Source organism: Seriola lalandi, unplaced genomic scaffold (genome assembly GCF_002814215.2).
Source record: "Seriola lalandi dorsalis isolate HSWRI2012SDOR001 ecotype SW California unplaced genomic scaffold, Sedor1 jcf7180002054296, whole genome shotgun sequence".
Classification (NCBI taxonomy): domain Eukaryota; kingdom Metazoa; phylum Chordata; class Actinopteri; order Carangiformes; family Carangidae; genus Seriola; species Seriola lalandi.
In genome coordinates, this window is record NW_019524849.1 from 277,063 (window position 1) to 302,116 (window position 25,054).

The 25,054-nt window shown below is 42.6% G+C and overlaps 2 protein-coding genes across 6 annotated transcripts; both read left to right on the top strand.

The window, feature by feature from the left end:
* The first annotated feature begins 1,482 nt into the window (after positions 1-1,482).
* On the top strand, positions 1,483-10,149 carry cxxc1a (CXXC finger protein 1a). Of its 4 annotated transcripts, none has more exons than XM_087173978.1 (14): positions 1,483-1,646; positions 2,390-2,559; positions 2,684-2,784; positions 3,213-3,361; positions 3,696-3,851; positions 4,319-4,507; positions 4,583-4,684; positions 4,758-4,975; positions 5,271-5,478; positions 5,602-5,712; positions 6,385-6,539; positions 6,925-7,021; positions 8,552-8,704; positions 8,796-10,149. In XM_087173978.1, the coding sequence occupies exons 1-14, from the start codon at positions 1,644-1,646 to the stop codon at positions 8,940-8,942; spliced, it is 1,959 nt and encodes a 652-aa protein (XP_087030104.1). In that variant the 5' UTR covers positions 1,483-1,643; the 3' UTR covers positions 8,943-10,149. The 4 variants fall into 4 exon arrangements, with proteins under 4 accessions (XP_087030104.1, XP_087030105.1, XP_023261903.1 ...); XM_087173979.1 differs by having other exon boundaries at positions 4,319-4,501; XM_023406135.2 differs by having other exon boundaries at positions 1,484-1,646; positions 6,490-6,539.
* A 506-nt stretch (positions 10,150-10,655) lies between these two features.
* hdac6 (histone deacetylase 6) lies at positions 10,656-24,660 on the top strand. Of its 2 annotated transcripts, XM_087173980.1 has the most exons (30): positions 10,656-10,725; positions 11,166-11,248; positions 12,983-13,111; positions 13,337-13,422; positions 13,530-13,614; positions 13,702-13,742; positions 14,358-14,454; positions 14,554-14,651; positions 14,756-14,860; positions 15,544-15,612; positions 15,708-15,834; positions 16,454-16,519; positions 16,596-16,655; positions 16,800-16,889; positions 17,233-17,339; positions 17,632-17,699; positions 18,555-18,702; positions 18,772-18,900; positions 19,036-19,204; positions 19,299-19,504; positions 19,595-19,787; positions 19,901-20,050; positions 21,064-21,241; positions 21,409-21,545; positions 21,644-21,868; positions 22,044-22,190; positions 22,286-22,432; positions 22,688-22,816; positions 23,478-23,569; positions 23,755-24,660. In XM_087173980.1, exons 1-29 carry the CDS (start codon positions 10,716-10,718, stop codon positions 23,544-23,546), a joined length of 3,348 nt encoding a protein of 1,115 aa, XP_087030106.1. In that variant the 5' UTR covers positions 10,656-10,715; the 3' UTR covers positions 23,547-23,569; positions 23,755-24,660. The 2 variants fall into 2 exon arrangements, with proteins under 2 accessions (XP_087030106.1, XP_023261933.1); XM_023406165.2 differs by having other exon boundaries at positions 23,478-24,660.
* The last annotated feature ends 394 nt before the right edge of the window (positions 24,661-25,054 follow it).

Below are 25,054 nucleotides of genomic sequence, written 5' to 3' on the forward strand. Positions count from 1 at the left end.
TTAAGTATACATTTAAACATTGAATTCTGCTTTTAAACCATCGACTCACTGTTAATGTTAATCTACTGAAGGATTTTACATCATGTAAACAGGTTGAAGAACATCAGATTCACAGCAGCGTCAGATAAACAGTGAAACAGTCAGAGTCATGTAAACACAGATACATGAAGTTATAGTGATGGTTCATATTTATATTGATTATCTATGATGTTATAGAGCAGGAGAGAGGTAGATTAGACTAAACGTCTGAGGGACCAATATCAATCTGTTTATAATCACAAGTTTTAAAAAATATTCAGCTTTAATCAGTCAAACTGATTCACTGTTTATCATCCATGTCTGTCATTGGCTGATGTGGTGAAGAAGAAGAAGAAGAAGAAGAAAAAGAAGAAAAAGAAGAAGAAAAAGAAGAAGAACAACAACAACAACAACTTGCAGCATCAAAAGGAATCAAACGGATCTGTGGATTGAACATGTAGGATGAGCTGCTGCCACCTGCTGGGAACAGAGAACTGCAGCTGAAACTACACGTTGGTACTGGAGATGATTTTCCAAAAATCAAAAAAATTTTCCTGCAACTGATGTTTCAGAAATTTCCCAGTAAAAGGTCTGATCAAGAACCAGGATCTCCGCTAGGTGGTAAATCCAGAAGTCTCAAGCGCTCTGGACTCAGGTGATTGTGCACTGTTGTTGGACTACTTTACCCAGACTCCACAGCATCTGGCCTAACTGTAGTACTAGCACTAGAGAAATCTGTTATCATATATGTACTAAATACTTGTTATAGATGATATCTGTATATTATTGTATCTATTATGTTTGACTCAGTTTCATATGTTTTCATATATTTGATGTATTTTGTATTCTTGATTAGAGATACTTACATTTACATTTATACTGTGAATGGTCATTAGTATCATTGTAGTACAGTAACTCAGTGAGTCAGTTACACTAATACAGTGTAGCTGTATACTGTACTGTGATCTATATCTGTAGAAATGTCAGTTCTTCTTATTTTATAGCACTGTATGGAAGTCACTGTTTTTGAACCCTTCATTAAAACATATTTTACACAAGATAGAGAAAATTATCATTTAAACAAGTTTTATAACAAAAGAAAACACAATACAGAAAATCTTATATCCATATAGGTATTGACTGTTATTTTATTCTTCTACACCATCACACTTTTATTGAATAATTCAGACACAAAATATCATTCAAATTTTAAGAAAATATATCATAAAGAAGATTATAAACTATATACGTGTGTGTGTGTGTGTGTGTGTGTGTGTGTGTGTGTGTGTGTGTGTGTGCGTGTGTGTGTGTGTGTGTGTGTGTTTTCACAAATATTTCTGTCACTGTTATGTCTCCGTCCTGCAGGTGTCTCAGTCTCCGTCCTGCAGGTGTCGCTGCAGTAGCGCCTCCTCTCTGTTGGCCACCGGTTTTTTTGGCACAGAAGAAGAAAGAGGAGGTAGGAGGAGGAGGAGGAGGAGAAGGAGGAGGATGAAGCGGAAACAAAGAGATTTGTGCAGATTTTGGTAAAAATGAAGAATGAGTGAAGTGGAAGTGGAACTGTGATGAGGACCGGGCTGGAGGACTGATTCTTCTTCTTCTGTGTGTGAACGTCAAACAGCTGGATCATGGTGAGTTCACAGACAGATGTTCAGACTGATGCAGAGAATAACGGAGCAGCGCCGTTTAACAACCTGCAGCATCACAAACACACACACACACACACACACACACACACACACACACACACACACACACACACACACACACTCAACACAGCAGTTATAATGTGCAGAAAAGTGAACGGAGTTTGGTTTGAAAAAATCTCAACAACTATGTCGCCATTTTTCTGTTGTTACAAACAGAACAAAGGTTTTATGAAAGAAAAAGGGTTTTATCTGTTGTCGAGTCTCCGTGTCAGTGTAGTCCAGGTCTGAGGTCTAAAGTCGGAGGGTGTTAATCTGGACCCGGTCCGATGTGCTCTGTTTAGAGGGAAAACAGGGAATTAGCGCTTTTTAATGTATGAGCAGATTAAAGGTTTCACATCAGTTTCTGGGAAGGGGTCCATGAAGTGTTATGCTTTTTTTTTATCCAGACTTTGGTCTTTAGTCTTCATGTTAATCTAGTCCAGGTAACTGGACCTGGTTTGATGTGGTCTGCTGCTGGTAAAAAACAAACAAACAGTGAAACTGGTTCCAGGCTTGTTAATGTGAAAAAGTTTGAACCTGGATAGAGACCTTTACTCTGAGGTCTGGTACCTTTTCCCAAGATTTACACAGTGAAACTGTGTCATCTTTCCTGTCCATCATGTTCCATCATGTTTCCTGTTTCTTTGTGTTATTGTTTGTTTGTTTGTTTGTTTGTTGTGTGTCAGTCTGAGGAAGTGGCAGGAACAGAGCGAGGCCTTGAGGAGGAAGAGGAGGGAGGAGGAGAGGGAGGTGAAGACGAGGGTGAAGAGGGAGAAGAAGAAGAGGTTACCATGAGAATCCCCAACGCTCCTGTGTACTGTGTCTGCAGGAAACCAGACATCAACTGTTTCATGATGTAATTAAACCTCATCTAGATCTCAGAAGACCAGGTCTCATACAACAGGACACACTAACCTGTCTGTCTCTCTGTCTGTCCTTCTGTCTGTCTTTCTGTCTGTTTGAACCTGTCTGTGTGTCAGAGGGTGTGACAGCTGTACTGAGTGGTTTCATGGAGGCTGTATTGGAGTTTCAGAGAAAGCAGCTAAGGCCATCAGAGTGTGGTACTGTCCGTCCTGCAGAGGTCAGTCTCCTCTAACAGTCATTAAACGTCATGTTCAGACTCAGACCAGTTCTGACTGTCTCTGACTTCATCACCGTCAACACACACACTGTGATTTATTTCACTCAGTCCCACACACACTGTCCTGCTGCCACAAACACTCACTACAGTACCAAATGTGGATTAATCCGCCACTGAAAATAGTCCCCAACAAAGTCACTATTTCCTCCCGTTTTATTAAAAACTACATTGAGCAGCTGTTTGAGTAAATGACTGAGTCTGTTTTAAAAAGAAAACTTTATATTTGTGAAGAGTTAGTTAGTTAGTTAGCTAGCCTTTAGTGTGTGATAGCTGATAGTTGTTAGCTGTGTGTTAGCGGTCTGTTAGCTGTTAGCTATGTGTTAACTGTTAGTTGTGTGTTAGCCGTTAGCTGTATGCTGTGTCTGCAGATAAAGACTCATCTCTGGAGATTAAATACCGTCCGAAGAAGACAAAGGAGAAGGAGGAGAAAGAGGCAGCGCCAGAGAGAGACGACAAACCAGACAGAGATGGAAGCTCCACCCCCCAGCCCAAGACTGACAAAAGGCGGGGCTCACAGGTAACCAAGCAACTACACTGGCAGAGGGCGGGGCTCACAGGTGACCTGGCAGCCATGGAGAAGAGGCTCTGCTGATGAAACTCTCTCCAGTTCTGATAGAAGTGATGCTACAGCAGCATCTATGCTCACCTCTGTAGGAGCCGCTACTGTCGGTTCTCGCTGTCATCGGTCACAGGTGAACAGACTGGGTCCTGGACAGATAGATTCTCACTTGGTTCAGCTCTTTTCAGGTGCTTCTACATGTAATCTGTTAACAGTGAAGAAAACTCAGACAGTTCAGCCTCTGGTTCTGGTTCTGGTGTCTGGTTCTGATCAGTGTTTTGTGATGTTTCAGATCAAGCGCTCAGCCAGGATGTGTGGAGAGTGTGACGCCTGTCTGAGGACTGAGGACTGCGCTCAGTGCGACTTCTGCAAAGACATGAAGAAGTTTGGAGGTCCAAACAAAATCAGACAGAAGTGTCGACTCAGGCAGTGTGAGGTCCGAGCCCGGGTGAGTGACCAGAGGGGGGATGGGACTCCCCAAAAGGAACTGATGATTTGTGGCTTTGTGTTTTGCTAATCTGAGTTTTCTGTTGGACCCACCTGTGGTGTTAATGATTGTATGAAGAGTTCAGAGAACCTTTGCTGTTTAGGAACAGGTGACACAGTTTTGGTCACCTGTTCTCAGTCAAGTCAAGTCAAGGACTCTTTCAGAGGTGTTCCTAATATTCTGACACCCTCATGTAAGTAAACAGGGTGGACAAAAACCAGAAACTGCTGTTAGATCTGAATTCAGAGATAAACAGAAAACTAGCTTCATAAGCGCAGGTGTTATATTGGACTGCAATAGACTGTACAGGTGTTGTACAGGTGTACCTGATAAAGCTCCAGTGTTACAGTCATAATAATCAGATCTATGTTCAGAGCTGATGAACTTATTATGACATGGATGTTGGTGATTTTCTCGTCTTTGAGCAGAAGATGCTTCGGGTCAGAGACGAGGAGATGAGTCGGAGTGGCGGCAGGGGGCGGGGCCTGCCAAGGAAAGGGGCAGGGCACCAGACAGAGGAGGAGGAGGAGGATGAGGAGGAGGAAGAGGGGTTCAGTGAGAGCGAGCTGGAGCTGTATGAGCAGTACAAAGCTGCCGGATACAGAGACCTGGTTGGTGTGAGTGAGCTTTTTCTGACTAATCATCTGTCAGAACAGGTACTTCCTGGTGTGTGACGTGTCATCCTGTTACAGTTGTGGCACAGCGAGGACGAGGATGCTCAGTCGGACTCTCTGAGGAAGAAAGCAGTGAAGGTGAAACATGTGAAGAGACGAGAGAAGAAGACGGAGAAGAAGGTGAGGACGGTGTCGATTAGAGGACTGATGATGTCACTGATGATGTCACTAACACACCTGTCCTGTCCTGTAGAAGTCTGTGTCCACTCCCAAAGAGGAGGTGAAGCCTCGGCGTCACAAAGCGAAGCAGCGTCACAGGGAGCGTGTGCGGCACAGTGAGCGAGCGGGGGAGGGTGGGGTCAAAGAGGTGGGTGGGGCTCTGCGGCAATGTCTGGGTCCTGGATGTGTCGAACCGGCGAGGACCAACTCGAAGTACTGCTCTGAGGACTGCGGCATGAAGCTTGCCGCCAAGTGAGTCTCAGTTCTCATTGTGTGACAGTGAAGACGCACCTTAATAACAGCAACCCAACGTCAATACATCAACATCACAATGTCAACACAACATCAGCACAACAACACAACATCAGCATAACAACACAACATCAACACAACATCAACACAACACAACAGCACAATGTCAACATAACAACACAAAATCATAAACACACAGTCAGATACTACAGAGAAACTGAGGGTCTGGAAGACAGTGTCTCCTGGACTGGTCTCTGTGTCTTTATGTCTCTTTGTCTCTGTGTCTCTGTCTCAGTCGTATCTATGAGATCCTGCCTCAGAGGATCCAGCAATGGCAGCAGAGTCCGTGCGTTGCCGAGGAGATGGGGCGGAGACAGCTGGAGCGAATCAGGAGGGAGCAGCAGGCAGCAAGGCTCCGCCTCACGCTGATGGAGAAACGTTTTCATGAGCTCGAAGGCATTATCGCCAACGCCAAACTGCAGCAGGTCCAACACCACGAGGAGGTACAAGACACTGAGAGACATACAGAGACACACTCTGACCTGTCTGTCTCTCTGAACAGTCTCTCTCTCTCTCTGACCTGTCTATAACCTGTCTCTCTCTCTCTCTGACCTGTCCGTCTGCAGGTGACTGAAGGTGATGGTGATGACACTGACCTTCAGATCTTCTGTGTTTCCTGCAGTCACCCCGTCAACCCGAAGGTGGCGTTGAGACACATGGAGAGATGCTATGCTAAGGTCAGTGTAGAGACAGGAGACAGGACAGGTGAGGTGTGTCCACAGGTGTCCACAGGTTTCTTTTAACAGCAGAGCATCAATAAAAATAAGTGATGTCAGACATGACAACAGCCACATGATGACATCACCTCACTGTGTACGCGTCACAGCAGCTGATACCTTGATAAAGTCGTTGAAACCACATCAAACTTCAGAGACAGCAGTTGAATGTGAAGACATGTTCTTATGAACAGATGTTACAGTCCACAGGTGCACAGATGTTGTACAGGTGAGCACGCTGCCTACAGCCTGAGACAAGAGACAGTTTAACTACGCCGTGAAAAACTGGACCAGACTTTGTCTCTGTAGACTAGAGGGCGTCTGAGCAGACCTGGAGAGCACAGCTTTCTCTCCCCTTGGCTCTTCTCACATCTGGGTGACATCAACATTTGGTCTTTTCACGGTGTTTAACTTTATTTAAAAATGATGATCTGTCGTAAACTTGTGTCACAATATTTGTAACTTCTTTATGTCTGAGTTGTTTGAAAGCAGCTGCTGTTACACCTGCAGAGATTTAACTGACTGAACACTAATCAGACCTGTCTCTCTCTCTGTCTGTTTCTCTGTCTGTCTGTCTCTCTGTCTGTCTCTCTCTCTCTGGCTGTCTGTTTGAACTGTCTGACTGACTGTCAGGCTGTTTGTCTGTCTTTCTGTCTGTCTGCCTGTCTGTCTCCCTATTTCTGCCTGTCTGTCTGTCTGTCTGTCTGTCTGCATGTCTCCTGTCTGTCTGTCCAACAGTACGAGAGTCAGACATCCTTTGGTTCCATGTACCCAACACGTATAGAGGGGTAAGACCACCTGTCTGTCTGTCTCATTTGAAGAAGTTAATGATGTCCCTTTCTCTCATGCCTCTGCCTTTCACTCATGTCTCTGTCTGTCTCTCATGTCTCTGTCTGTCTCATGTCTCTCATGTCTGTCTCTCATGCTGCTGTCTGTCTCTCATGTCTCTGTCTGTCTCTCATGTCTCTGTCTGTCTCTCATATCTCTTTCGGTCTCTCGTGTCTCTGTGTGTCTCTCATGTTTCTTGTGTCTCCGTTTCTGTGTGTCTCTCATGTCTCTGTGTGTCTCTCATGTCTCTTGTGTCTCTGTTTCTGTGTGTCTCTCATGTCTCTTGTGTCTCTGTCTCTCATGTCTCTGCCTGTATCTCATGTTTCTCATGTCTCTGTCTCTCAGAGCCACCAGGTTGTTCTGTGATGTGTATAACCCTCAGAGTAAGACGTACTGTAAGCGGCTGCAGGTTTTATGTCCTGAACACTCCAGAGATCCAAAGGTACGTCTCATCCACACAAACACGTCTCTGCACTAATAATACATAATATTATATAATATTCATATATTTAATATATATTATTTTAAATTAAAATATAAATATTTTATTTCTCATGTATTCCCTCCACTGAGTCAGGATCCCGCTGACATTAGCGCTGACATTTACCAATGAAATAAAGTGAACACTCTGTTTCGTGAAGTCAAGACAAATAAGTGAAGCAGACAGAAAGATTCACTGTAAACTGCTTTTTCTGTTCAGAACACAGAGCAGACTGAATGTCTGCTAATTATCCAGTTAGCTACCTGAATAGCTCCCACTCATCTTCAATCGTCTTTCTTTATGTTTTCTCACAACAAACAGCAATTTAACAAAAGAGTCATTTTTGTTAAACTACAACAACGACTTTGTAATGGGAAACATAGCAAACATGATGGCCAAGGTAGCTAACAAGCAAATGTTAGCCAGCTAGCATCACCTTCCACACCTCTAATCACTGCCCACATCTCATATGTTTTCAGCAACGTCCAAGAAAATTTAAATGTTAGCTTAATTATTAACTATTTTCAGACCTTCATGATCGGAAACTGTTAAAATGAAGTGAAACAAGATGGACTTCAGTCTGAATGTCAGGGTAGCTAGTTAAGGTTGCTAACTTACTAGTTTCTCACGAGGTCCAGTGAAATAGAGATTTGTAGAGAATATAAGGAAACCCAGAGACTTTCATGGTTGCATCTGTGGGCTAATGGAGTTTACCAGCAAACCAGCTAACATATTTAACACCCTGTCATGTGTCTGCTGATACTGCACACACTATCTTCTTAAGCAGGTGGAGTTTAACTTGAGTTGTGAAGTATAGGCTGAGGAAAGTGAGTGCTAGGTGTGTACAGGTAAGGAGTGAAGGTGGGCAGTGATTTTCTGTCTTTCATTCTGAGCCACAAAGACAACCTCAGTTCTGTCCCATTCACACACTATACATTCACACAGTGTGTCATCTGGTGACAGACAGTTGTAGTACAGGTCATTCATGTGGTTGGTTTAATGGCAGCATGTTTATGTATAGAAATTGAAGTGAACAGAATGGGGCCTGGTGTTGATCCTTGTGAAACTCCTCTGGTCATGATGATAAAATTACCAGTGGAGCTGATAGGAACATGACTATTGAAAAGAATTACAATCAAGATATCCACTTTTGTTTTGGAATGAAAATAAACATAAATTGGTGTGTGAGCCTGAGCTTCATATTTGTATTGACACAATGACCAATAAACTACCAGCTGAAGTTCATTCATTTTCATAATTTAATTATTTATTTCATTTATTATTTATATATTACTATTTTATTATTATTCCATCTAATTTCTAATTTTCTGTTTGATTCATTTCCAAATAGCTTTATTGACGCGACTATCATCTGATACAGCACTGTATGAACACTGACAGTTGCTCACAGAACAGAACACTGCTAAAGAAAAAATAAAACCAGAGGTTTAGAACAATAAATAAAGACCGAATCTCCTCTCGGTCCATCAGATCCCAGCAGACGAGGTCTGTGGTTGTCCTCTGGTCAAAGACGTCTTTGAGCCGACTGGAGAGTTCTGCCGCGTCTCTAAGAGGAAGTGTAACAAACATTACTGCTGGGAGAAACTCCGCCGAGCAGAGGTCGACCTGGAGAGAGTCCGAGTGGTAACCTCGAAAACTAAACTTTATTAATATCATTAACCTGAACGTCACAGCAGTGACTGATATCCATCATGTGACCCTCTCTTTCTGTTAGTGGTATAAACTGGACGAGTTGTTCGAGCAGGAGAGGAACCTGAGGACCGCCATGACCAATCGGGCCGGATTATTGGCTCTGATGCTGCACCAAACCATCCAACACGACCCCATCACCACCGACCTGCGCTCTGCCAAGGACAGGTAGATAGGTGGAGACAGACAGGTGCAGACAGACAGGTAGACAGGTGCAGACAGACCGGTGGAGACAGACAGGTATCCACACCTCCCTGGATGGATTTTTTAAGTATTATCTGTTTTTAAATGTGTGTGTTAATAATTCAGCCTCAAACCAACAAAATGCATCATGGGAAGCAGAGTTCAGAAGCACATTACATTCACCATATCTCATAATTATGACTTTGGAGACTGTTGTCTCTGTAACCTTCAGTTAATGAGATTATTACTGTCATTAGATCTCAGAGGCACAAAATAATGATAAATATTAACGGGATAGATTTTATAATCATCAGATCATAAAACCATGAATGTGAGACCCTTTCATCGTTTATAGGATATGAATCTTTTAATTATGACACAGGGATCTTATGTCTTATGTTATTTTTCTAAATATGAGATAAAGATGTAATTATTAAATAATTGTATCTATGAGAGAATGACACTGTAACTGTGAAAAAGGGATCTAGCAATTTCATCCTAAATATGAGATATTTTTCTTATAATTACAAGATGAAGATTTCATCATTATTATATTATTTTGTTGTAATTATGAGATAAAGATCTGTAACTCTGATAAAGGATCTCACAGTCATGACATAGTTATAGTGATTGTGAGATACATAAGTCATGATTGGTGGTAAATGTGATGATCTTCCTCTGCACAGTGTTTCAACACTCATTCATCCTTTGGACCTGGTCTGACAGGTCCTATTCTGACAGCAGTTCAGTGTCTGTCAGGGTCTGAAACCTGAAGTAAACACATAATTTATAATCAACACAAGGATTCTTAAATAACAAACAGTATTAACACTCAGCAGTGAGTTAAAATCTCAGACAAGTGATGTCTAATAAGCACTACCCACAATTCACTGCAAAACAGTCAGAGCAGACTGGCAGTGATAAAACACTACAACAGTTTGATTAGATGGAGGTGAAGGATTGTGATTTGCTGTCGACAGACGGAGTAAACACTACATGGCAACATGCAGCTACAACTTTAACATGTTCTGTTTTTATTGCACTTAGATTTTAACCTGATGTTCTTTTTTCTCTGCATCATTTTATATCAGTGTTTTTATACTTTGTATTATTTGATCATGTTGTTGTTTTCTACTGTTTGTTCATGTTGTTGTGTTCAAAATGATGTTACATTAAAAACTGAGGATGTTTTATGATTTCTGTGGATTTTAATTTCATTTCTGAAAATTGTTATTAAAATATATTTTGTAAATATTATAGAAATGTCATTTACACACTCATTGTGTGTAAATGACATTTTGATAATTCTTAAAAAAGTGAACCCAACTCAAAACACAATATTTCTCATTGTGCAAATGTTCTCATTTTATTTTTTAATGGAACAATATCACATGCAGAACAAGAAAACACTCACTGCACAGTTATTTATATATTATAATATTTAACAATATATATATTGTACAAAACATCAAATGGTAACATGTTTAAAAAAGCATAATTTTACAAAAACGACTTTATATGTGTTTTTATGTCCAATATGCTGATACAGCATTTAAAAAAAAAAGTACGGTCATATAGGTGATTTTGTGCTGAAAAAGATACCAAACATTGGCATGGTACATATTTTTGAATATGTCTATGGTATGTTATATTTTCACGGAAGTCCACGGTACCGTCAGCAGGTCGCGCCGACGCCCTTCTCGGTGACGTCGTGTGTGTGCGACTGTTGTGTTCAGTTGGCGCTCAGCGGCAGAAACAACAGATGCAGAGCGGTGAGTTTCTGTGGTTTATTGGAGTCCAGTTCAGGTCCAGTGCGGAGACCTATATCGGGTCTGAGTCTCACTTCATCCAGTTACATGCATCAGCTCAGAGAAAAAGATTACAGCAGCCGGTTAGCAAAGGGGCTAACAGCTAAAGCCGTCTGACACAGGCTGTTGGTGTGAACACAGTTGGATATTTTGTCGGGTTTTTTTGTTATACATTTTCCATATTTTAATATATTTCAATAATAAAACATGTCCTGTATAAATAATGACACGACAGTGAATTTAATAATGAGAGAAGTCAGACTCAGATTCACTGTCAGCTGTGGAGAACAATAACTATCTGAATGTGTCATTAATGGTCACTAGGCTGATTAATAATGACATAATGGTGACTGAAGGCCTGAGTGTTCGTTTCCATCAGTCTGTGTGTTGTGTGTTTTTTTCAGGTGGATCAGAGATGCAGTCTGGACCAGATCCTCCAGGATCTGGACTGAAGTCAGTCAGAAGATCTCCTCGTTTGTCTCCTCAGGTCGGTCAGAGAACACACACACACACACACACACACACACACACACACACACACACACACACACATCTGTGTCCATTAACTTCAGAGGTAGATTTCTGTATGATTTTCCTTTCCCACCCCCCTCCCAGGAAAAAAGATCACTGCATAGAGTGAAACATAAGAGGCTAACAATGGTATCTCCTTAAAAGAGGTCTTTGGTTAACCACGGATGGCTGGTTATGGTGGTGTCACTGATGTTCCTATAGACTCTAGATAAGGCCACCAGATTTTCAGAAAGTAGTTTTATCCTTTTCTTAATCTATATGTGATCTTTTCAAGAGGAATACATCTATCCATTTCTGACAACCATCTTTCAATGAGGAGAGGGTAATCACATTTCCATGTCACTGCTCTGCATTTCCTGGCCACGCACAGAGCAATCTTCATAAATTTAGGATCTGTTGATGTTTCTCAAATTCCCCAGTAAGCAAAATTCAGGATCTAATGAGAAGGTAGCTCTAGTGATCTTGATCAAGGTGTCTCAGAGGTTGTGCCAAAAGGGCCTCACTTCAGTACAAAGCCAGGTACAGTGAAGGAAAGAGCCAACCTCTACACCACATCTGAAGCACATTTCTGACAATTCAGGTTTAGATTGGTGAAATTGTGGTGAGGTAAAGCTGATGAAGAAAGTTATAAAGGGTTAGTCTGTACCTGGCATTAATAGAAGCTGACATACTGTCTTGACGTAATTCTGTCCAGAGCTCTTCATCAAGACCTGACAGGGCTCAGAAGGTGGATTTTAAGATGCTTTTAGGAAACAAGGTCAAGTGAAACATTGAGAGGAGCTGAATCAGGTGTTCTTTACCTGTTTAACTGTTAACCAGTCAGGAAGAAACCGGTTCACTGTTGTCATCCACTCATCAGAAAGCACTAAATGGTTTTAACATGTGAACTCTTTATTTATGAGCATGTTATAAAATCCCCTGTCACTCCACATGGAATTTAATAGAACACATTTTCTGAGTGTAAAGTTCATCTCAATCTGTGTTTTTTCCACAGTAGTTACAGAATAACTTCCTGTCCATTTCCAGAGCTTTCAGCTACATCTCTTTTTTTTTTCAGAAGACCATGCAGTACTAAATGGAAAGCAGTTCTATGGCTGCTTCCAACCAAACTGCTTTACTGTTTCTCTCATTCACTTGTTCACACCCACATTTCTGTCTCGACGCTCAGGTGAAATAGCGTCAGGCTGATGTTTTTAACATGAAAAATACACGTTTATGTTGTGATGCTGACAGCTCTCGAATGCCTCATGAACAACAAAAAAGAAAACGCGTCTGTAGACCTGGAAAAATCCTGGAGATTGATTCATCTATTGTGTAGAAAGGAGTGTGTGTGTTTATGACAGACTGAGGTTGTGTGTGATTTGCTGACATGAATTTGTGAATGAGGAGAAAACAGTGAACACTGTGATAATGATTATTCCTGCAGCTGTCAATTATCTATCTTAGCTGGAGTTTAACCTCAGGTCTGGTCTCTCTTCATGGTCTCATGATAATAGATGAATGCTTTGTGCCTTTGTCAGTTTGTTGTTTGGAGCGAGTGAAGCCAGACTTCTTTTATTTGAGATTATCCAGCATTTTTTCTTCTGTGTCTTTATTTAGGTTTGTGTTTTTGTTCTTTTACCCTGCAACTCTCGGATCGCTGTGAAGAATCTTCATCTGTGTTTAAACGAAATGTAATGTGTGGTTTCAGGGCAGCAGCAGTAAAGGAAAGGAGGAGAAGAAACGAGGAAACAGTCTGCAGGAGGTGAAGAGAAAAGGGAGGATGGAGAGGAGCAGAGAGGATACAGAGGAGGATCTGAACAGCAGACTGCAGATGCTGGTAAACATCCTGTCTGTCTGACTCTCTCTCTCTCTCTCTCTCTCTCTCTCTCTCTCTCTCTCTGTCTGTCTGTCTGTAAACTCCATTGATTGTGTTTGTTTTGTCTCTTTGTTGTCCATATTGATGCGACTTGTGACATAGCTGTTAGATTAATTGTGTGTGTGTGTGTGTGTGTGTGTGTGTGTGTGTGTGTGTGTGTGTGTGTGTGTGTGTGTGTGTGTGTAGGACCTATCCAGCAGGTCAGCAGCCAGTGGGACAGGTTTGGTTTACTCAGAGACCTTCACTCATCATAAGAACCTGTGGGAGCCCAGGTAACCTCAGGTGTTCCTCTGTCAGTGAGCAATGACTCATAGATTTAAATGTGTGACGTTGTAACAGTTTCATGACAGAGTGTTGTTGTTGTTATTGTTGTTGTCAGTCATGTAGAAAGTGCAGACAGAGTGACGTCCATCATGGAGGAGCTGGAGAGACAAGACCTGCTGTCTCACTGCATCAGAGTGGAGGTAAGACTGTCTGTCTGTCTGTGTGCCTGTCTTTCTCTCTGTCTGTTTGTCTCTCTGCCTGTCTAACATCATGTCTCTGTGTCTCAGCCCAGAGAAGCTACAGAAGAAGAACTGCTGCTTGTTCACATGTGAGTCTGAACTTTTCATATCATTAGTTTTAGAGCTGAGAGGAGAACAGAGGAAACACTTCTATTTATTCTACTGTCCTCTGACTGACTCTACTGTCCTCTACTGTCCTCTACTGTCCTCTGACTGACTCTACTGTCCTCTACTGTCCTCTGACTGACTCTACTGTCCTCTACTGTCCTCTACTGTCCTCTACTGTCCTCTGACTGACTCTACTGTCCTCTACTGTCCTCTACTGTCCTCTGACTGACTCTACTGTCCTTTACTGTCCTTTACTGTCCTCTGACTCACTCTACTGTCCTCTACTGTCCTCTGACTGACTCTACTGTCCTTTACTGTCCTTTACTGTCCTCTGACTGACTCTACTGTCCTCTACTGTCCTCTGACTGACTCTACTGTCCTCTACTGTCCTCTACTGTCCTTTACTGTCCTCTGACTGACTCTACTGTCCTCTACTGTCCTCTGACTGACTCTACTGTCCTTTACTGTCCTCTACTGTCCTCTGACTGACTCTACTGTCCTCTACTGTCCTCTGACTGACTCTACTGTCCTCTGACTGACTCTACTGTCCTCTACTGTCCTCTGACTGACTCTACTTTACTGTGATGTGTTTGTAGGAAACATTATGTGGATGTGATGAGGTCGACTCAGGCGATGTCAGAGAGTGAACTACACACTCTTTCTGAGAAATACGACTGTGTTTACATTCATCCTGTAAGAACACACACACACACAGAGGAGGAAATTTTATTTACAATTTTACAGAGATCACACTCTGATTTAACTGGTGTGTGTGTGTGTGTGTGTGTGTAGGAGTCCTTCCAGGTGTGTTTGTTGGCGGTGGGCTCAGTCCTCCAGCTGGTTGATCAGGTGATGACCTCTGAACTCAGAAATGGATTCGCTGTCATCAGGTAACACTAGCAGCTCCTTGTGCTGCGTTCAGGTGCTGCTCACTTTAATCGCATGAACACAACATCAGATCCAGACATCACAGTAACACACGTGTTTCCCTCAGACCTCCAGGTCATCATGCTCAGGCCAACCAGGCCAACGGTTTCTGTGTTTTCAACAATGTGGCAATTGCAGCTCGATACGCCCAGATCACACACTCAGTCAGCAGGTAGGTGTGTGTGTGTGTGTGTGTGTGTGTGTGTGTGTGTGTGTGTGTGTGTGTTGCAGCACATCCTGCTGGTTGGTTGGAGAAGTAACACAGACAAAGACTGCAGTGTGAAGACAAGTGGAAAGTGGTTCAAACAAACATCATCTGGTGATGAAGTGATAGAAGGTGGAGTCAGTCGTGTAGTTCAGGGTTTAACTGAATAAATAAAAGCACAGACTGATGAACTGTCAGGACAGAAACACCTCACTGCCTCAGGTTGAGCTCAAACAAGCTGTAGATTATGCTTAATGATCAAACAGTGTCTGATTGATTTATTGATTGGTTTATGCAGATACAGGTGTTATAGTTCTGTTTTTCTGACACTGATATATAGTGATAATACTGAATATTAGGTGTAGATAAAATGAGATGCTTTTAAAGAATCTTTATTGTTCTTATATTATCAGTTTTCTAACCAACATACATTACCTGTCTTCTCCTGTCATATATTGTTAAACATCACATGAATAAATGATGTACGTTATAAAAATGTTGATTTCACCAACACTGACATCCACAAGATATAAATCACAAAGCTGCTTTTATTCTGAAAGTCAGAGGTCTTGTTTTCACATGATGCTTTAATGACGTGTGTGCGTGTGTGTGTGTGTGTGCGTGCGTGTGTGTGTGTGTGTGTGTGTCAGGGTGTTGATAGTGGACTGGGATGTTCATCATGGTCAGGGGATCCAGTACCAGTTCCAGGAGGACCCTAGGTAAACAGCTCCTCTCCATCTTCTGTCTGTCACAAACTTTACAAACGTTTCTGTTGTTATAACACACAATCAACACCTCCCCCCTCCCTCCCCAGCGTCCTGTACTTTAGTGTCCATAGGTATGAGCAGGGCTCTTTCTGGCCCCACCTCCCAGAGTCTGACAGTCAATTTGTCGGTAGTGGACGGGGCGAAGGAAGAAACATCAACCTGCCCTGGAACCAGGTAAGTCCTCCTGTTCTCATGAGCTCTGGCTCCTGCTACAGTGACAACATGTGATGTAATCAACAGTAAATCAGCTGGTCCTGTGAAGGTCACAGACGACAGTAAAGTCAGCAAAGGCCAGAAACCGTTAAAATTGAAATATTCATTAATTAAGTAAAAAAAGAAAAGCACACAGGATCATAATCCATGTTTTTCTTCATGGTTCTTGGTGTTGAACAGACAAGAAACAGACAACATGTTTACTGTAAAAGACTCTTCACTTTTAAGGCTTCTTTGTGAGATCCAGTCCTGATGTGTCTGTTGTCTTGTCGCTCCTCTCTGTCTCTGAGTTTATTTATGTTATTTCAGTCATGACATTTTTATTTCATTGATTTACTACTTTATTCTGTTTTCTGTTTGTTTTTCTGTCTTGTGGATCCTGTTGCAGATGTTCAGGTGTAGTTGTGTTCCTTTTGCACTTCTGTCATATTTGCTCTGTGTTGTTCCTGTCCAATTTGACCTGTTAACATGCAGTTTTTATTTCTTCATCCTGCTGTTTGTGTGTGTGTGTGTGTGTGTGTGTGTGTGTGTGTGTGTGTGTGTGTGTGTGTGTGTGTGTGTGTGTGTGTGTGTTGTTCAGACAAGGATGACTGACGCTGATTACATCGCTGCTTTTCAACAACTGCTGCTGCCTGTAGCCTATGAGGTAACACACACACACACACACACACACACACACATGCTCAAAACACTACATGCATTAATGAGTGTTGTGTGTGCAGTTTCAGCCTCAGCTGGTTCTGGTCTCTGCTGGATTCGATGCTGCAGTCGGAGATGAGAAGGTACAAACAGCACAGACCTGAGCTCAGTGATTCTTACTGTTATTAGTGGTTTATTGTTGGTAAACATTTCTCCTGTGTGTGTGTGTGTGTGTGTGTGTGTGTGTGTGTGTGTGTGTGTGTGTGTGTGTGTGTGTGTGTGTTCAGGGGGAAATGTGTGTGAGTCCTCAGTGCTTCCATGCTCTGACTCACATGTTGATGAGTTTGGCTGAAGGTCGACTCATTCTCGCTCTCGAGGTAAAACTCTCTGTTTTTAATATCAGTGTGTGAGATGACAAGTTGTGTTTCATTGTGTGTGTGTGTGTGTGTGTGTGTGTGTGTGTGTGTGTGTGTGTATTTTTATGATGTATTCAATTCAAATTCAAAGAGATCCAGTTAGACACAGGATAATAATTTATGATAAAAATTATACATATGTTACATGTGTTATATATGTTATATAATGATATAATAATAATGTGTTCTTTTAGCATTTCATGGAAATGGCTGTAATATGTACAGAACAGAGGACTTATTTCTCTGTCATCTCTGTGTGTGTGTGTGTGTGTGTGTGTGTGTGTGTGTGTGTGTGTGTGTGTAGGGAGGTTATAACCTGCAGTCCACAGCAGAGGGCGCTGCAGCCTGTGTCAGTGCTCTGCTGGGAGGAGCCGTTCCTCCTCTGACTCCTCCCACAGCTCCATCTGACAGGTAACACTTGGCCCTGACCCTCCTCAGTCTGAGTACTGTTCACATTCAGAGTCCACATCTAGACCAGTTCACTATCCAAACATGCATTTCACATTGACCATCAGTGATGTTGGAAGATATGAGTCTATGGTAACGTTCATACCACAGCTATTAACGTGTTGCTGAGGTAACAAGAACTGAACCCCCTGTAACTCATGTCTGACCTGCAGTGGTTTAACGTCTCACCTGTCTGCAGCAACGTACAGGTGAATCCCTTCCTACTGAGCATGTCCTAACTACCTGTCTCTATCAGTGCTCTGCAGTCCATCTCCCAGACAGTCACTGCTCTGTATCCACACTGGGCCTCTCTACAAGTACTGGGTGAGACACGCACACACACACACGCGGTTTTCAAGTCTGTTTAGTTTGTGAATTACTGTCATATTGGAAACTATTAGCACAGTTTCACACCACATGATGTTTCCATCTGCAAATGCAGATTTGGCCTCTTTAGAAGGGCTGGGAGCTGAGCTGTCTAACATTTACTCAGCTTTTTTCTCTGATAACTTCAGATCCTGACGCCTGATGACTAAAATCCTTCATCTGGTTAAAATATATAGTTGAAAACCACCAAGGTGTAAAAAGTGTATGTGGCTTCAATTTTGAGCTTCTGGCAGGCAACCACATCACTGACAAATGAGGATATGATGTTATTGATAGGTGGCCGATGACACATACTGTTACCATGATTAAAATCACAGATTTCGCTGGTTTGAGAATTGATGGAAACATTTGGTATAATGTAAGAACACAACTCAACAACATACAGAACATAGGTCAAGTTGTTTTTAGACATTTTAATGTGGAAATTTACACATTATAACTTTAAATACCTTATTTATTTTAGGAATTTATGGAACTTATCCATAAATGTAAATGTATTAAGACAACCTTTATTGGTAGTTTTTATGAAAGAATGAGCTCTATTCTGCAAATCACTGAATTATGTGGAACAGAAAACAGCAAAGCAGCAAAAACTACTGAACATAGTGGATATCTTTCAATTATTAGAAGAATCACCTTAAATATGTTATTTATTTTCTGTTTCTCTTTACATGGGGCTCTGTTTTCTGAAGCGCTTGCCACTTATATATCACTTGCCATATATTGTTGTACATTTTCTACTTCAATTAAAAAAAAAACAAAAGAATTTCTCTCTTCCTGTTTCTTGTGCAGAAGGCAGCTCATTGGCTGAAGGCAGAGTCATCAGAGCAACAACCAATGAGGAGAGCACAAAGCAGAACAGCCCTGCCCCCTCTGTTGCCACAACAACAGGTCTGGTTTATGATGAGAGGATGATGGAGCACCTGAACATGTGGGACAGGTGAGTCATCTGCTGCTGTGATGTCATGGAGGAAGTGATGATGTCATTAACATTAATGATATCAAACAGGCATCATCCTGAACAGCCTCAGAGGATCTCCAAGATCTTCTCCAGACATCAGCAGCTGGGATTGGTCGATCGTTGCCAACGGATACCAGCTCGCTTAGCAACAGAGGAGGAGCTGACCATGTGTCACAGGTACATTCACTTTAACACACTGATCCACTGTCAGTTTACCTGTTCCTGATCCACAGTCAGTTTACCTGTGTGTGTGTGTGTGTGTGTGTGTGTGTGTGTGTGTGTGTGTGTGTGTGTGTGTGTGTGTGTGTTCAGTGTGCAGCACATTGAGCAGATGAGAGCCACAGCAGTGATGAAGCCCAGAGATCTGCACAAACTAAGCGAAGAGTTCAACTCAATCTACATCAACAACCAGAGCTTCAAGTCTGCTCAGCTGTCTGCTGGGAGCTGCTTCAGTGCTGTGGAGAGGATCCTGAGAGGACAGGTAAACTAGACCCTGATGGTCTAAACAGCTGTAAACCAGTCCCTGATATCCTGAGTTTAGTGTTCAGGTGACCTGACAGTTGTCTTCTCTATAGGTGAGTAATGGCGTGGCCATCGTCCGGCCTCCTGGTCATCATGCAGAGAGAGACTCTCCTTGTGGTTTCTGCTTCTTCAACACCGCTGCACTCGCCGCTCGCCATGCCCAGAAAATCTCCCATCATGCACCGTTGAGAGTCCTCATCCTAGACTGGGATGTTCACCATGGCAACGGGACACAGCACATGTTCGAGGATGATGACAGGTGAGGAGGAGGAGAAGGAAGAGTATGTGATGTGAAGTGAATTCATTTACACTGATGTGAAGTGGTGATGGACTCTCTTGCTGTCTCCAGCGTTCTGTACATCTCCCTCCATCGCTATGACAATGGGACATTCTTCCCGTCTTCGGAGGATGCTGCCCCCGACCGGGTGGGCGTGGCCAGAGGGGCGGGGTTTAACGTCAATGTGGCATGGAGTGGAGGAAGAATGGGTGACTCTGACTACCTTGCTGCTTTTCACCACGTTGTCATGCCAATTGCTACTGAGGTAACAACACACACACACACACACACACACACACACACACACACACACACACACACACAGAGACAGTGATTAGAAGTGACATGTCCTGTGATTGGTCTGGCCTCTCTCTGCAGTTTAACCCTGGTCTGGTTCTGGTGTCGGCTGGGTTCGATGCAGCTCGGGGGGATCCGCTGGGTGGATATAATGTGACCCCGGAGGGATATGCCCACCTTACACACCTGCTGATGTCACTGGCTGGGGGGAGGGTCCTACTCATCCTGGAGGTGAGTTGTGATGTTCTGTGATTTTACAAAGTGAAGAGAATTCATGTAAAACAAACTGTGGTGTAGTGAAGTCAACAGCTGTTTAAAAAGAGCTAGTTTAAAGTTCGGTTCATAACGATGAAAATGAACTAGTTCACGTTCATTTGTTCCATTTTTTTAAATAAATAGGCCGCTATTCTCTTTCAATAGAACCTCCTTCTACCCATCCATCACAAGCCCCAAATCATTGCAACTCCCAAACTAAATGAATTATTGTATACACTGAAAAATCACAGACATGAGTTACATTTAAAATCCGTATATAAATATAATCCCTCTGAGTCTTCACTTGTCTGTTCATAAAACTTCTTCAAATGCTCAAACAAACTGGCTTCAGCAGTAGTAGATGCGTCTGTACTGTACCGTCTATGCTGCTAGCACTAGCCATGCTTGGCCGTGTCTATGGAGGCGTCATGCGGCGTGCCGTAAAACGTGAGCTGCCGTTCACGTTCATCATTTGTAAACTGATTCGTTCAGTTCGGTGTTCACAAAAAATATGAACGTGTTCAATGAACTCCGCTCATGGACAACACTAACATTGACAGTTGTCTGAGTATCATGAGCTGATCACAGCTCCTGTTTAGGAGACAGTTTGACGACGTGCAAACAGATATAAGTTAAAAATACACAGGACTCTAACTCACTGAGTCTGCAACATTATATTTCCTGTTTACATCCCTCAAAGCACAAGGGGCACCATAGTTTTCAAAACTAAGACAAAGAACAATAAAAGGTGAACAACATCTGTTGATATAAACTCTTTGTTGCTGTAAAAGAGATGACTGACACTGACTCTCTCTTATGAGTCACACACACAGATTTGACCTGTGTTCAAACCTGTGGACATAAAAACTGAACTACATTCAACTGTGCTGTAGAACTGTCTTTGACATGCAGAGCACCACTCACATGTAAGCCGGTGAGGTTAGTGAGACCCTGCCTCCTTGTGGGCTGACCTGTCTGTCTCTCTTCAGGGAGGCTACAACTTGTCATCCATCTCTGACTCCATGGCAATGTGCACCAGCGTGTTGCTAGGAGACCCTCCTCCATCCCTGGTGACGCCCTTCCCCCCTCCCCATCACAGTGCTGTGGCGTCGATCAATGAGGTTATCCGACACCACGCCCCCTACTGGAGGTCCCTGAGGATACACAGTAAGGACAGGATTTCTTTTTTTTTTAATCTTATTCTATTTTTAATTTCTATTTAAATTTTTTTATTTTAATTTAGTTTGTTTGTTTTTTTAATTTGTTTTATTTAATTATATAGTACTCCATTGGCTCCTATTTTTATTTTATTAAAAACTTAACTCGTCTTTTAGTCACAGAGTCTGTTCGGGCTTCCTTGCCATCCCCAAAGCATCGTGGGAAACGTAGTTCTAAAGGAAAAGGCAGGAAGTCAGAGCAGAGAACCTCAGACAAACCTCCACTGCCCCCCACAGGACCAGGCGACACCACGGTAATACTCCATGAAAGGTCAGATGTCAGAGAATAAAGTCAACATGATGAAATCAGATCATATGACTGTGTGTCTATCTGATGTTTTCGTCCAATCAGATAGAGCGCAATCTTGACCAACTCGCTGAGGGACTGGCCAGTTTGGACATCAGTCAGACCTCAGCCAATCACACTCCTGCTACATCCACTCCAGTGGGCGGGGCCAGGCCGAAGGTACGCCTGAGCCCAGAGAAGGTTACCTGTGAAGGTGAAGTGAAGGCGGAGTCTAATGCAGCCACACCTGAGAAGAGCCAATCAGCAGACAGCACTCCATCTCAGACTCAGGTGAGTTAATTCCCATTTTCATTCAGGTGTTTTATTTATCTTCTTATCACAGCTGTCACCACCTTAGTTTCCATGGTTACAGGTGTTTTCTGAACCTAGGGGTACAGGTACCCCTAGGTTACTGTAACTGTTTTATAAATTATCTGATGACTTATTGGTTTATCTCTGTTCGCAGACTGTTGCCATGGCAGCGTCAGAGTTGGCTGCTATTGGTGACGAGGCTGCTGGTGGAGCGGGGATGGAGGGTGAGGCAGAGGGAGCGTGTGGTTGGTCGAGGCCTGAGACGAATGTGGAGCTGCTGTGTGGAGGACAGACAGACGGAGTCAGGAAATACATCATATGATTGGTTCTTTGATTCTGAGCAGATGAGTCTGAATTTCTCACCTGTCTCTGTCTCACCTCTGTCTCTGTCTTCAGTCTACTCTGTATGTGGTCGACCCTCTGTCCTGGTGTCCTCACCTGGATGCCGTTAAGCCCCTCCCCCCCTCGAGTATAGACGTCCACCTGCCGTGTCAGGACTGTGGATCCGATGCTGAGAACTGGATCTGTCTCACCTGCTACCAGGTCACCTGACTTACCTGTTCATCACATACAGTTGTAATTAATCAAATTAAACACCACTCTGGACTCTTTCAGCCTCTGTAGGTCCGAGGCTCCTGTGCCAGTTTCCCACTGTGATCCAGTATCAGGTCATTTTTCACTGCTACAGCTGATTTTCTCACTCTTTCTTTGTGTGTGTGTGTGTGTGTGTGTGTGTGTGTGTGTGTGTGTGTGTGTGTGTGTGCGCGTGTGTGCGTGTTTGTGCGTGTGCGCGTGCAGGTGTTCTGTGGTCGTTATGTTAATGAACACATGGTGACTCACGGTGCTGTGTCTGAACACCCGATGGTTCTGAGCTTCTCTGATCTCTCTGTGTGGTGTTACCTGTGTGAGGCCTACGTACACAACCAGGTAAGAGCCACTCTGTGCATGTTGTGTGAGAGACGCAGTGAGTTCCCATTGACACTTCAAGCATCTGGTATCAGATCAGATCAGATCCGGCCTCAGTCACATCTCTGTGTCTCTGTTGGTCAGATCATGAATCTTGTTTTCGGTCTACATTTGGATCAGGGTCAGTCCTCCTACAGTCCAGGAGGAGCTAGTGATGCACCTGAAGCTCTGTTCTGACCTACATCAGTTTAGTTAGCACAGTGACAGAGTAGCAGCGAGCTAACAACTACGCTCCACAAAAATGGAGGCTCTGACTCTCACTGATCATTCAGATGAACTGATCAGGGATCAGATCAACTGATTCTTTAATGAGACAAGGTTTGTGTGATGACGAAGACAGAGGACACAGACCAGAACCAGAACCAGACAGTTTACTGACACAGACTGTGTGAGGAGGAGGAGGGAGGACAGATGTTTGATCCATTAACACATGGAGAGACTGAAGGTCTGAGAGTCAGTGAATACACAGCTTCACCTTCACCTGCTGTGACATTGAAGTGACGGAGGCATCAGTCAATATGAAGCTGCTCTACCCTCCTGTGTTTGACTGATGACGTCACTACAGACAAGCGGCTGATGGCCCCTGAGACTAAACATGTGATTTCATCTTTTCTCTGTTCAGATTCTGTTTGAGGCTAAAAACGCTGCTCACTGTGCCAAGTTCGGAGAGGAGATCCCTCCATGGAGCTAAAGAGGAGGATGAGACAGATGCCGGTATTTGTTTTTCTCTCTTTTTCAATCTCTCTTCCTTCAGCAGCATGTGATTGGACAGTCGCCATGGAAACCAGCAGAAGTTGTGCTTTGTGGAAAACGTAGTTGAATCTCTCTACGGTGTCTCACAACTGCCAAAAAACAAACTCATGCAAAAGCAGAAGATGTTTTTATATTTTTAACTGCAGATCGGTGTTGGTCTTAATCATCTTCATTGTCGTCATCGTCATCATCAGCGGCAGGTTGTTGGTTCAATTCCCTGAAAATGTGACCAAGCACCAGCAGACTCCGGACGTTTTATGTTGAAAATTTATTGGACATCAGCGACACGTTGAATATTGAGTTTTTCTCGGGAGGACATCAGTTTAAGGTCAGACTGGTGATGATGTGACCGAGGCCACGCCCACAAGCAGCGGCACATTAACAGAAACAAAACAAAAGAACAGAAATCTGTTTTCATCTCTTTTGATCATTTATTTCTGTCTGTTGTAAATATTTGTAATGTACCTTTAACTGATCACAACATTAAAAAAATTAATCACATCAAAGTCTAAATAAATAAATAATAAATAAGATAAGATGACTGAGGCCTGAAAACATATGCACCTCCATTACAACAACAGTCAACACAGAGGAAACAAGTCTCCACACACACACACACACACACACACACACACACACACACACACACAGACAGGTTATCTCATAGTAACGTTCACATCACCTGCTCAATCGTCTTTGACTTTGAAAGTTGAATTCAGAAGCTTCTGATTGGTTCAGATATTTAGTCAAAACATCAGAGTTGATGCTGCAGGATGTTGATGTGATGATGTTCACATATTAACAATCTGTTTTAATTCAGATGTTTTTAACAAAAGCAGATTTAAAATGTTTCCTCAATTAAGGTTTATTTGATTTCTCCACATGAGTCTGAAGATTTCTGCAGTGAATCAGGATAAAAGCAGTTTCTGTGTTTGAGGTGCATTTGATTTGACTGTGTCAGACAGTGTTGGGTGGTGATTAGATGTTGTCTGTGCTGTGCAATACTCTGTTCTTTTTTCTGTTTTATTATGATTAAACCTGTTTGTACGGACTGTTGTTTCCTGCCTTGTGTTCTTCCGGTCCTTGATGTTCAATCTCAGCAGTAGCTAATGAATCTTAAATTCATCTCCCTGTTTTATCAGGAAAACAACTTTATCGATTACGAAACCTCAATATTCAAACACCACAGTTCTCTCATAGATGATTATTAAAAACATCTATAAATGTTTGTTACTGATGTCCATGGAAACTTAAGTGTCTGTGGCTAGAACTGCAACAGATTTAGAGATTGTTGTTGAAACCAGATCTTCATCATCTGTTGATGAAGACAAATAGACGTGGGTGAAAGCAAGAGTTGTACTCATATATTTAATAATTGAGTCACTGATGATTTAATGTGTAATTAGCGTTTTACTGCTGTAATTTAAACTGATGATTTATATTTAA

Bases quoted from the DNA above. Each gene is read 5' to 3' on its own strand.
- cxxc1a (XM_087173978.1), top strand. The intron at 4,976-5,270 runs GTGAGTCTCAGT...TCTCTGTCTCAG, and splicing joins GGCATGAAGCTTGCCGCCAA to TCGTATCTATGAGATCCTGC. The intron at 5,713-6,384 runs GTCAGTGTAGAG...ACTGACTGTCAG, and splicing joins TGGAGAGATGCTATGCTAAG to GCTGTTTGTCTGTCTTTCTG.
- hdac6 (XM_023406165.2), top strand. The intron at 14,455-14,553 runs GTAAGAACACAC...GTGTGTGTGTAG, and splicing joins ACTGTGTTTACATTCATCCT to GAGTCCTTCCAGGTGTGTTT. The intron at 16,520-16,595 runs GTAACACACACA...TTGTGTGTGCAG, and splicing joins TGCTGCCTGTAGCCTATGAG to TTTCAGCCTCAGCTGGTTCT.